Below are 13314 nucleotides of genomic sequence, written 5' to 3' on the forward strand. Positions count from 1 at the left end.
CCCCTATTTCTTGTAGTGATGTAGGTGAAAGATGAAAAAGCTGAATAAGAATCAGATCATCTTCTAGCTCTCACCCTCTCTCGTTGTTTCATTTTCTCCAAAATACAAAATATAAAACATATAATAACAATACATAAATACATATATGTAGAAAGATATACATCTAAGCTAATAGTTCACAACAAAATTGTATCAAATCTAAATCTAAATTATATTAAAGCAGGAGGAGGCTTTGGATAATGACGAACAAGAGTTCTTTACAAATAAAATGAACATCATATCTACTAACCAGTGCCAAAGAGGTTTGTCACTCACTAGAAAGCTTTATTAGATTACATTTCTTAAAGAAACGATATCACTGACAAGATGATGTCATTTTTTGTTTGCTTTTTTGTTACCATGGACATGGCCATGACCAAAAGCCTAACACGCCTTGTTGCGTAGTATTAGTGGATGTGTGTTTTTTTATCTCAAACTTACTTTAAACATATATACAATTGTACGAAATAATTCTTAGCTTGAAGCTTTATTTCAAGTTGCCTATGAGTTTGTTAAAGTTAATCTGATAGAGAAACCAATGTAAAGAGAAATTATGTACAAAAATACTATAAATGATATAAAAAAATAATGTGTTTATAGTAAAATTTCTGAAATTCTTGGTAACATTTAATAGTTAAATGACACACTAGCATATATGGTTTGTTAACAAGATAAATTATTAGCTAATCCATTTTTATTACATATAAACATTTGCCAAATACCAATCTTTTGAATGAACTAAATTGTAGGTACATGGAACAGGTGTTGAGAAGAGTGTGAGTCCATGAAATACAAGATACGCTTGATGGCATTTTCTGAAATTAGTCTTGCTGATTCTAGCAAGCTTGTCTATAGTTGTAGTAAACAACAATATTGAGATGTAATGATCAACATCTGAGTTTACTCAGAGTAGCAGTTATAGTAAAGTTTATGGTTTACTATTTTAGAAAGCAAAATTTATGGTTTACTATTTTAGAAAGCAAAAGATATGTTCATATTGCATAACTACAAGAAAATTTAAATTATAGTGATGTGAAAACAAGAGGCAAGCGTTCGATTCACTTTCGTAAAACTAAGATTTGCAAAAGAGAATTTACCCACACAGAATTAACTTCGGCTGAGAAGTTGTGGAAAACTAAGATCCACGAGTTTCTTACATAATTTTTAACCAAATCATTTTTCAACAAAAATTTCAGAAAACCACCGTCTCCATTTTCTTACATAATTTGATTTACGCATAGCAGAGTCAAAATCATATAAGACAAAATAATTAGATAATAAAAATAAGCTCGGGTTCAGTGGTACAATTCGAAAGAAACCTCGTCAAAGTCAATCGGCCTACGAGATCTGAGCTTGCCTGGCCCTCCACAAAGGTCACACCCATCAAAGTCATCAAACCCGAAGTATTCATCACTATCAGTAGCCATCATCACCTTAAGCTTTCTTCCTCCCATGTAACTTCCATTTAGTTTCAACGCCTTCTCTTTGCCATTTAAGAGATTAATGAAAGCAAATCTGTTATTAAGAAACGATACAATCTTTAGTTTATATGATAAGAGTAGATAAAACGAAACAAAAATAATTCAAAAAAAGGGAACAAGTGACAAACCCCAAGGGAACACAGGTGCCACATTGCATGGGAACAAAAACGCTTATTATCTTTCCACAAGAACCAAAAATGTTGCTCAATTCATTCTTGATTTCATCCCTAGGACGCAAATGTTGAAATCCCTTGACGAAAATGGTTTCATCATTATTTTCGTAGGCTTCTTCACATCCAAAACAGCAAGAATCTTCCTTCTTTTTTCTCTCTCTCTTGATAGACAAAAACAACAAGGACAAATAAAAATCTAACCTTTCCAGTTTTCCTTTTTAACAATCAATGTAACCTCAGTTTTCTTCTGCTTCTTCAAATTTGCTTTACTCTCCTTAAGTATCTTCTGCCTCTTCAGATTTGTTTTGCTACTGGAACACAGGTGCAGCACGGTCCTACTTAAGAGAGAGACTGAAAAAGAAAAAAAGCTCAAAATCAACACAAAGCATTCAATCTAAAAAAATAGTTTATCTTCTTATTTTTTACCTGTCTTCATTTTCTTATTCGTCTGCTTCTTCAGATTTGTCTTCAGAGTAGGAGTTACTGGTTTTGCAATAGACATCGAGTCCTCTTGTTCGTCAGCTGTATGACCAACAATAGGGCTAAATCAGAATCAAATCGAATGGAAAATAGGACAAGATAATGTTGATAACATAACAGAAACTTCAAAGACAGAACAAGAGATCTAAGAATCGAATCAACCAATCGGATGATTCAACGGGATAATTAAATCGAATCAAAAATAAGGCTAAAACAGCACATGATTCAACAGGATAATATTGATAACATAACAGAAACTTCAAAGACAAAACAAGACGTGATTCGACTTACCCGAGACATTCATTGAGAGGATATTGTTTTTTTCTTTTCTGTTAGCAGCCCCGAAGAAGACGTTTCGTGGAAGAGTTTTATGTAAGGTTGTAGGGTTTGCCTAACGGTGCCGTTTTTGTGTCTGCAAGCAAGGCTCCAAACACTTATAGTTATATCTATTCTATTATTAGGGGTTATTGGTTGTTGTATTTTAATGGATTTGAAAATCCGAACTAAATCTAGTGTTATTGGTTCTATGATTTTCAAATCTGTATTAAAATCATGTGTTATTGGTTTAATGATTCATAAATTCTATATCAAATCAAGTGTTATTTAATCGTAGGGATTTACTAATATATTTGATTTAATAATGGATTTGAATGGATTTGTTTGGATTTTTTAGTTAAAAATACAAAGACTCAAATCCGAGGAAAAACCTCCGGATTTGCATATTTTACTTGGATTTATAAATACTATATGGATTTCTAAATCAATCAAAATATATAAACCAATAACACCTCCTTAATTTAGAATCTTATTTTTTTATCTACTTATAAATGTTGCTAAACCAATTCACTAGAGATTTAATATATCTTACTAGGATAAGACCTGCGCCTTGCGCAGGGTGAATTTATTTGTTTATATTTCGATAGTTTCTTTTATATATTTGATCATTTTATTTATATATATAAAATATTTTTTGTTGTTATTATATAATTTCTTTCCGATGGATCGGATCAATTTTTATCAAAAATAATGGAACAAAACTATAATTAATTCATCATGGGTTGATCGGATTGGACATTAAACAAATTATGACATAAAAACCTTATTTTTCCATCGAACACATTTTTAAAAAAATGAACAGTATTGTTTTCACAGTTGAATTATTTTGACTTTTATCTTCCATATGGTTTTGAAAGCTTTCAAATCAACCATCGAATTGATACATGTCATTTTAATGTTTTTAGTTGTATACTTAAGGAAAACTTACATTTTTGTAATTTAAAGTCGTTTTAAAAAATTCAAAATATAACATATAAGAAAAAATATAACATATAAGGTGTCATCATTTTTGTATTTTAAAGTCGTTTTAAAAAAATGTATATAACATATAAGGTTTCCTCATTTTTGTAATTTAAAGTCATTTTAAAAAATTCAAAATATAACATATAAGAAAAAATCTAATTTTTTTATTACATGGTTAATGTGATTGTTTATTTTTTTAATAATATAAAATTAAACAAAATGAAGAAGGATGCAAAAATTGTTATCAAATCTTTATTATTTATAATCATTAATGTCATATATATGTAAATCATATTAGGTAATTTCGTAGTTTTTATTTTGGGAAATAATACACACTTCTTATATTTTAGGTTAATATAATCTTCTCTAGTGTACATTAAACACATTATGACATAAAAACCTTATTTTTTTCCTCGAACACATTCTTGAAAAAGTGAACAGTATTGTTTTCACAATTAAATTATTTTGACTTTTATCTTACATATGGTTTTGAAATTTTTCAAATCAACCATCAAATTGATACATGTCTTTCTTTTTTAACACAAAATTAATACATGTCATTTTAATGTTTTTAGTCGTATACTTAAGGAAAACTTACATTTTTATAATTTAAAGTCGTTTTAAAAAATTCAAAATATAACATATAATAAAAAATCAAACATATAAGAAAAATATAACATATAAGGTGTCCTCATTTTTGTATTTTAAAGTCGTTTAAAAAAAATATATATAACATATAAGGTTTCCTCATTTTTGTAATTTAAAGTCATTTTAAAACATTCAAATTATAACATATAAGAAAAATCTAATTTTTTTATTATATGGTTAATGTGATTGTTTATTTTTTTAATAATATAAAATTAAACAAAAATGAAGAAAGATGCAAAAATTGTTATCAAATCTTTATTATTCATAATCATTAATTGTCATATATATATAAATCATATTAGGTAATTTTGTAGCTTTTATTTAAGGAAAGAATACACACTTCTTACATTTTAGGTTAATATAATGTTTTCTAGTGGACATTAAACAAATTATGACATAAAAACCTTATTTTTTCCATCGAACACATTCTTGAAAAAAGTGAACAGTATTGTTTCCACAGTTAAATTATTTTGACTTTTATCTTCCATATGGTTTTGAAAGCTTTCAAATCAACCATCGAATTGATACATGTCATTTTAATGTTTTTAGTCGTATACTTAAGGAAAACTTACATTTTTGTAATTTAAAGTCGTTTTAAAAAAAATCAAAATATAACATATAAGAAAATTCTAACATATAAGAAAAATATACCATATAAGATGTCCTCATTTTTGTATTTTAAAGTCGTTTTAAAAAAAAATATATAACATATAAGGTTTCTTCATTTTTGTAATTTTAAAGTCATTTTAAAAAATTCAAAATATAACATATAAGAAAAAATCTAATTTTTTTATTATATGATTAATGTGATTGTTTATTTTATTTTAATAATATAAATTTAAACAAAAATGAAGAAGGATGCAAAAATTGTTATCAAATCTTTATTATTCATAATCATTAATTGCCATATATATGTAAATCATATTAGGTAATTCCGTAGCTTTTATTTAAGGAAAGAATACACACTTTCTATATTTTAGTTTAATATAATGTTCTCTAGTGTTATATAATTATGGAATAATGTGTCACCATTAGATTAAACTATATTTTATATTAGATGTTCTAGAATTCTTTGAAATGGAATTTAGAAGACATTTAGAGTGTCACCTAGGATTTGGGGTTTTTTTTAATTAATACAAAATTAAGGTTCTAATTTTTCAAATGCTTCTTAATTAATATATAGGGGATTTATTATTTAACATAATCAACTAAAAGTATAATATTTAAAGAAAATTAAAAAGAATTTTATTCCCCTACATATTTGCAAGTAAATTTTTGTAACCGATCTTAACCACAATTTCGAAAATAAGATATATTAAAATAGTAAATATATTTATTTTAAAAGTTAATATTAGATTTACATAATCATAGGTATATATGTTCTTTATTTATTTTACAAATATCTATATAAGTTTCCCCACCTAAGTATAATATAATATTTTGGGATTCCATATGTTGTTGAAAATAGAAAATATTGTTATAAGAATAGTAGAATATATGAAATCTTGAAAACAGAATGTAAATTATATAATGATGAAGGCTTAAAAGTACTGTAACAAAAAAGTAATAGTTTAATATAATATATTTATGTAAATAGATATTTGAATTTAAAATTTTATATTTTAAAAATCTGTTTGTTTTTGATATATAGATATTAATATCTTATTTGAACTGAGAAAATCTAGAATGATTTAATAAAAATATATATAATCGAATATTATTTAAAAACTTAAATAAATTGATTGGTTAATATTCTTATATTTTTGAACTTATATATTAATGAAGTCAATTTTAGTTGGACCATTATAACTTTTAGGACAATCCAAAAACCTGTCGATAAAAAACATTTTTTAAAAGATTAAAATTTCAATGATAAAATTAGTTACATTACTATTAAATTATTAATCCAAATTTTATAATAAAATTGTAAATATATCCGCGCATCCGCGCAGATTTGAATCTAGTTACAATTAAGCTGGAAAAAAAACGGAAATAGATAAATCGAACCGGAACCAAACTGAAATATCCAAAACTGAAACCGAACCGAAACTCTCAACTATCTGAATGAATATCCGGATATAATGAATATTAATGTTGATCCGCGCATAGCGCAGGATATCTATATTTATGTTATGAAATTTTGAATTTTGTTTTATTGCTTTTGAGATTTTAAATATATGGTTATTTATACATATGGTATATGTGTTAATATTTTTTTACTAATAAATAATATTGATTACTGAATTTTTTTATTATAACGGTAAATTATTTTTCATGTAAATGGAAAATGTTAACATCAACAATACACTGGTGATGAAAAATATGGTTGCATGGCAATTAGTTGACAATCTCTCCTCTTGTAATTTTGTTAATGCATATAGTGCTAAGTTCATTTTTTTCTTGAGGTGTGGGTGTTCTTATAGCAGCGTAAAGGTGTATGGTAGCTATGTCAACGTCAGTTCTATAAATAGCATGGGGGATTTTAATCGGTTAGATAATGAATGATGTGTAGATTAGTATCTTCGTGGTTGTTGAGTTTTGAGACAACGGTGAAGACGTAGTTGCTAGCCCTTTCTATAATGCTTATTGCGGAGTTAATGTTGAAGTCATGGTACGTTATGTGTTCCATGACATTGGTGGTTGCATCGGATGGATAATTATAAATAAGGTTTAGGTGAATATTTGTGTGTATTGACTCAAAGGCTGAAAGTCCTCATATATACTTTACAAGAGTTTGTCGATAAGGATGATCTCCTAGTGACTAAACCGGAAGAGTTATCTCTAACTACTTACATGATTATTTAAATAAATACATATTTATCATAACAATTCCCCTCAAGTGGGAGCACGTGGAATACAAATCCCCAACTTGGACATAAAATTAGTAAACTAGAATTATACAAATATATTAAAATTGATTGTTTGTTTGTGGTTTTTTCTTGCAATGACGTTATAGTTTAATGAAACAATGTTAGTGACGAACACCCAAATGCTCAGGTCGGTAAATACTATCAGTATTTTTGAAATGATATTTATCTGTAAACAAAGATTGTTTTCTAAAATATAATAAAGTGCGAAAACTAACTATTTATATATATATATATATATATATATATATATTAAAATGTATTTGCTTTAAATTACTCTCAACTAGATGATGGTCCACACCTTGTGCGGATTAATATATATCTAATTAATCCAAATTGTAACATAAATTTAATTTTATTCTAAATTATTTAATTAATTTCAAATATTAAATTAATCAGAAAATATAATTTACTTTTTTTATTACAATGCAACATAGATAACGGTTTAGTACTTGCAAAATCTTTTATTTATTCTATCACCAAACCACACATGTAAAGAGAATCAACATCATAATAACACAATAAAGTTTTATTAATACTTTAATACAATATAAAAGATAAATTTACAAAATAAACCATAGTTACCAATTATTAGTGAAGTCTATGAAATCAAACTCCTCTTCGTCAAAGTCTTAATTGCATTTTATATGAATTTCCTTTTCGTAACAAAATCTATGATATTTAAAAATATACTTCTATTTAACTAAATTTTATAAACAAAAAGTAATAAATTATATATGTCTGGATTTTTTAGTTATAACAGCAAAATATTGTATTCTTCGGACTTATATTCTTTTTGTTGGTAAAATAATTCGGTGACAAAAAAGAGAAAAAAAATTCTTTTGAAAATAAAAATATAAACAATCTAATATTCCTAAACTAAATATAAGCTGTACGAAACTATAAAATTATTGTTACAATTTGATAATACTTGTTAAAAATGTTTATCCCTGAATATAATGAAAATATTTATTAAACAATCACTAAAAATGTTTAAAATCTAACAATTCAAAATTTATTTAGTAAAACTAATGAGTCAGCCTAAATCATGGAATATGATGAAATACGCATGATAATGAATGTTTATATCATGTGATGATTGTTACTTTGTTATGAATTTTTGCGATTGAATGTAACTTGTTATTTTTCTTTTGTATATCAGATGGATTCATCTTCAACACCTAACATTGTTTCTGACAACAACAATGACTTAGAAGGAGATGAAGAACTAGAGTTTCTGACTCCAGACAGTAGAGGCAAGCGTAAAGAGTTTTTTACTCCATACAATAGAGGCAAGCGTAAAAAATCACCTGAAGCTAGTGGAGCAATGTTTCAAGCACGGAAAGCGCCGAGGTATCTTCCTCCAAGGTCTAAGATATGGGGAAACTTCACAAGAACAAAGGAGAATCGTGACAGATGTATATGTCACTATTGCAATAAGACGTTCTGTTGTGTTACAAAGTCGGCCACATCCAACTTGTTGAAGTATCTTAGCATATGCAAACGCTACATGCCGTTTTCCGAGGGTCAAAGCTCTACTCAGCCTGGCATCAACGAAGAAGGAAAGCCGAAGTCTAGAAAGATAAGTGAGTCTACCTTCAGAGAAGCAACAAATGAGATGATGGTGATATCAGAGCTACCACTGAGCTTCATTGAAGGTGATGGTTGGAAACATTTTTGTGATAAGGTCAGTTAGACATTAGGTTATTATTTGAATGATTATTCTTTGAATTTAACTTTGGTTTCTAACTTCGAATTTTATAACTGCAGATGGAACTAGACAAACCAGTTTAAAGAAGGACATTAACAAGAGACATTGTTATGATGTACGTGCAGAGGAAAGCTGCTATGAAGAAGTGGTTTAAATTTTTTACTTATCTGTGTTTATTTCTATGTATAGTAAACACTTTTTCAGTTTAATTTGATTTTATGAAGTGTTTAGTTAGTTAATTTAGTTTAGGGGTTATGTTTAGGGTCTAGATGACTAACTCGTAAGTCGTCTGGTGAATAATTTAAACCAGACGACTTACATATAAGTCGTCCTAATATTCCCGCCTAAAATTTAAGAAAGTTTTATTCAGAAAAAAAAATTTACGAAACTAAAACTTAATATTAAAATGTTTTTTTTAAACTAAATGTTTACCTATATGTGTTTATTTTTGTGTATAGTAAACACTTTTAAGTGTAATTTGATTTTATGAAGTGTTTAGTTAGTTAATTTAGTTTAGGAGTTATGTTTAGAGTCTAAACGACTTACTTGTAAGTCGTCTAGGAAATCTTCTATTTTAGTTTCCCGTTAAAAATATTTTAGTTTCCCGCTAAAATATTTTAGTCTCCCGCTAAAAATATTAAAGTCTTCTGGACGACTTAAAAGTAAGTCGTCTAGAAAGTCGTTTGAATCAAAAATATTTAACCTAATTGGATTTTTTGTCTCTCTATATAAAGAAAAAATTACACATTCTCTCTTCTCCTCTCAAATGGCTGCAACAAAAATGTAATGTTCATCATTCTAAAACTCTCCGACCTCTCTCTAATCTCTTTGAATTTATAAACACCAAACTTTATATCAATTTATTGTTTTTGTATCATGTCTTTCTCACTAATCTATTTTGTTTTTGCAGGTTTTTCATCACATGGTTCTCATCTTCCACTCATTTAAAGGTAGATACATTAATTTTAGATATATATTTTTGTGTGTTCTATAAAAGTATATATATCTAATCTTCTACTCATTTTCTCTGATTTTAAGCCATTTGAACATTTTTAGATGTGCAGGTTTTTTAGATCTGGATTTGAATATGAAGGTTTTTCAGATCTGGAAGACTTCTGAGAAGTTTTCACGGAAGTCTTCTAAAATATAATGTTCCAGATGACTTCCAAGAAGTCTTCCAGACGATTTCCAGGAAGTCTTCTGAAAGTCTTCTAACAGAATCTTCTCCCATGTCTTTCCTTTTCATAACAAATCTGAGCGTTTTGGTAAGTTTTTATGTCTGATTTTTATTCCTTTGGTAACTTCTTGTTGCATAAAGTTCTTATCTTTTTTCCAAACTAAAACTCTCCAAACCCACTCTAATCTCTTTAACTTGAAAACACTAAACTTTAAATGAATTTTTCAGTTTTGTCTTATGTTTTTCTCACTAATCTATCTTTTTTTACAGGTTTTTAATCGGATGGTTCTCATCTTCCACTTGGATATGTACGTTGTGTGTTATATAAAAGCCCTGTTCTAAAACGCGGCCGCCGTGACCGGATTTGCAGCGGTTAAACGCTCGGCGGTCCCTGGCCGTGGCGATTGATCCCAACTCGGCGAACTAGGCGGCTGATACAAAAAAATCTTCGTTTTTCGTCATTCTGATACTTGAAATCGTTTAATAGATAGCTAATGTGTTGTTTTTAAGTGTAAATCGTGATTAAACAGCAACAATAGTTAAGATTAGAAGAATAAAATCAATGGCGGCGAGGAAGGAAAATTGCAGAACCTAGAAAACCCTAATGATTTAATGAGAAAGACGACAAGATATTTACAAAAATGCCACTCATTTATTTTTTGGTAAAAAAAGCAAAAAATAAGGAGAATGGGAGGTTTGAACTCGGGTCTAAGGGACATTAGAGTTAAACCGTTACCACTATGCCACCGCAACTTTCTCGGATATGAATACATAAACTACATATTATATATATACGTATTTAAAAATATAAAATAGACTTAAAACTAGGCCCCGCGTAATCCCCGATTAATCCCCGATTTTTTCTTTAGGCGCTAGGCCCAACCCGACCGCCCGACTAGCGCCTACCGCGTTCCGGAACAGGGTATAAAAGTATATCTATCTAATATTTCACTCATTTTCTCTTTTTTAAGCCATTTGAGCGTTTTTTGATATGCACGTTTTGCAGATCTGGGTTTGATATGCAGGTTTTTTCAGATCTGGAAGACTTCTCGGACGACTTACATGTTAGTCGTATAAAATATAATGCGCTAGATGACTTCCAGAAGTCTTCCAGACGACTTCCCGGAAGTCTTCTGACGAAGTTTTCTTTCATATCAAGTGGAGTCCAAGCTTGTCTTTGTAGATGAATGATCTATAATAGTTTTGTTTGTGTTCTGTTTTGTGATTTGCATGTATACTACTTTAGTTGTGATGTTTTTATAAATTTGAAGAGATGTTAATGAAAAAATCTGGTAATTATGTTCATTTTCACAATATTATCTTGCCAAAATTACTTGACATAATTGAAGTTATTGATACAACTTCTATAGCAAAACACAATAACACAAAAAAATTAATCAAATTTATTACAACTAAGGGAGAAGAATTCTCAAGAAAACTTAGTCAAATTCACAAAAGATCAAACATTTCACTAATTTAAAAACTAGCATAGAAGACACTAAACCACATAACTTGATATTCTTGAAATTACTTAATATTTTTGAAATTTAAAATACATATCTTGATACTTACCACTCTTGAAATATACAAATTTTACAATAGTTAACGTAGACGGAAGTCTTCTAGACGACATCGTATGAAGTCTTCTCTCATTAGTTAAAAAATTTAATTAACATGAATGTTGGTAACCTCATAAATATCATCAATTAAGTTATAAATTTCATTCAATAGCTAAAATATTGATTCCTAAAACATGAATTAACAAGAAAATGTTAAAAATTCTTTATAGTTTTAGAGAAAATACAAGTTTATTAAACATTGAAGCAGACGACTTTCACGGAAGTCGGCATGACGACGTCCAGTTAAGTCGTCTTTGAGGTCATTTTTCCAATTAAATTTTTACAAAGGACAACTTTCATAGAATTCGTCTCAACAGCAGATTTCTTTGGAAGTCGTCCGTTGTAAATATTAGCATAATTTTGTTTTAAAAAAATCTCCAGATGACCATCGACGACTTCCATATAAGTCATCTAGGATAAAAATGTTAGTTTTGTATTTGACCGGATTGTGTCAGAAATTTGACTTTTCCCGGACGACTTACATGTAAGTCGTCTAGTAGAAAACTAAAAAGTCAACATTTTATTAAAACTAGACGACTTACATGTAAATCGTCTCAGGTTAATTTTACAATTGAAATATTAAACAAATTTTTTTTTCTGGACGACCTACACGGAAGTCGTCCGTCTGACGACTTACACTTCAGTCGTCCAAGATAACCAAGGTTTGACCAGAATCTTGGAATAAAATCTTGGACGACTTTCGTGTTAGTCATCAACTGGATGACTTCCGTGTTAGTCATCGAGAATAAATTAAATATTTAAGTTTTATTTTTCAATTGCAAAACTAACCTGAAACGACTTACATGGAAGTCGTCTAGAAAATAATAAAATATTGATTTTTGGTTTTCTACGGAACAACTTATATGTAAGTCGTTCAAGAAAAGTCAAATTTCTGACACAATCCGGTCAAATGCAAAACTAACTCGTTTACCTTAGACTAGACGACTTCCATGTAAGTCATCCCGAATTTTATTTTTTACATAGAAAGATGGACGATTTTCATGTAAGTCGTCTAGAAAAACACATTTGAAAAGTCAATTGCAAAACTAACATCTGCTTTGACCAGAAGACTTCCAAGTAAGTCGTCTAGACGAATTCTATGGAAGTCGTCTGGACGAACAGATCTGGGGAAAAAATCGATTTCATTCCTTAAACTAGTGAAATAACTTCCTTAGCTCCCAGAAGTCTTCACCAAGAACCCAAAAACTCAAACGAAAGTGACCCACCAAGAATCGTAAGTTTCAATGTCCCTATGAACCATAAATAAAATTAGAATCAAAATTTTGGGTTTTTATGGATGAATATGGAGAGAAAGTGAAAGAGATGTTATCTTTAGTTGATAAGAATGGAGAAAAAAATGAATTAGATAACGATTTATTTGCATTAAGAGCTTCAACTTGGTTGTTCATGGTGGTTGGTGAATTGATGACAATGACAATCTTGTAAATAGTTGAAGATGATGAGGTTGAGAGAGGGTAAAAATAATATTTTCGAAAAGAAAAAAAAAGTCAGTGGTAATTTCGTGAATATTATGAACTTTTGAGGTAAATAGAAGAAAAAAAAATTTCAAAGAAAAAAGTTAGTTTTGTGTTTGATTTTGAGTTTTGAGTTACTTTTGCAAATAGCCCTATAATATAAGTCATGTAGACATAGAGATGTCAATTGGGTTCTCTCGTCCCGTCCCGTCCCGGACCGCTGCGGGTTTGTCTTCGGGCGGGACACGACGGGCCTGTCCCACGCGGGATGCGGTTCTGAAAATAGCTGCCCAATCCCGTACCGCATTCTTTGTAGGCCTTCGCGGGCCGTCCCGCGGGATATCG

General features: G+C 29.0%; 1 protein-coding gene across 1 annotated transcript; it reads right to left on the bottom strand.

Moving 5' to 3' along the window:
* Positions 1–1197: 1197 nt before the first annotated feature.
* Positions 1198–2590, bottom strand: LOC106391235. The gene is made up of 5 exons (XM_013831843.3): positions 2465–2590; positions 2120–2215; positions 1929–2044; positions 1649–1854; positions 1198–1554 (listed from the first exon to the last, which is right to left on the bottom strand). Exons 1-5 carry the CDS (start codon positions 2475–2477, stop codon positions 1335–1337), a joined length of 651 nt encoding a protein of 216 aa, XP_013687297.1. The 5' UTR covers positions 2478–2590; the 3' UTR covers positions 1198–1334.
* Positions 2591–13314: the final 10724 nt, after the last annotated feature.

Source organism: Brassica napus, chromosome C5, assembly GCF_020379485.1.
Source record: "Brassica napus cultivar Da-Ae chromosome C5, Da-Ae, whole genome shotgun sequence".
NCBI lineage: Eukaryota > Viridiplantae > Streptophyta > Magnoliopsida > Brassicales > Brassicaceae > Brassica > Brassica napus.

Bases quoted from the DNA above. Each gene is read 5' to 3' on its own strand.
- LOC106391235 (XM_013831843.3), bottom strand. The intron at 1,855-1,928 runs GTTACATTGATT...TTGTCTATCAAG, and splicing joins AGAAGCAGAAGAAAACTGAG to AGAGAGAGAAAAAAGAAGGA. The intron at 1,555-1,648 runs GTTTGTCACTTG...TCTTAATAACAG, and splicing joins GGCACCTGTGTTCCCTTGGG to ATTTGCTTTCATTAATCTCT.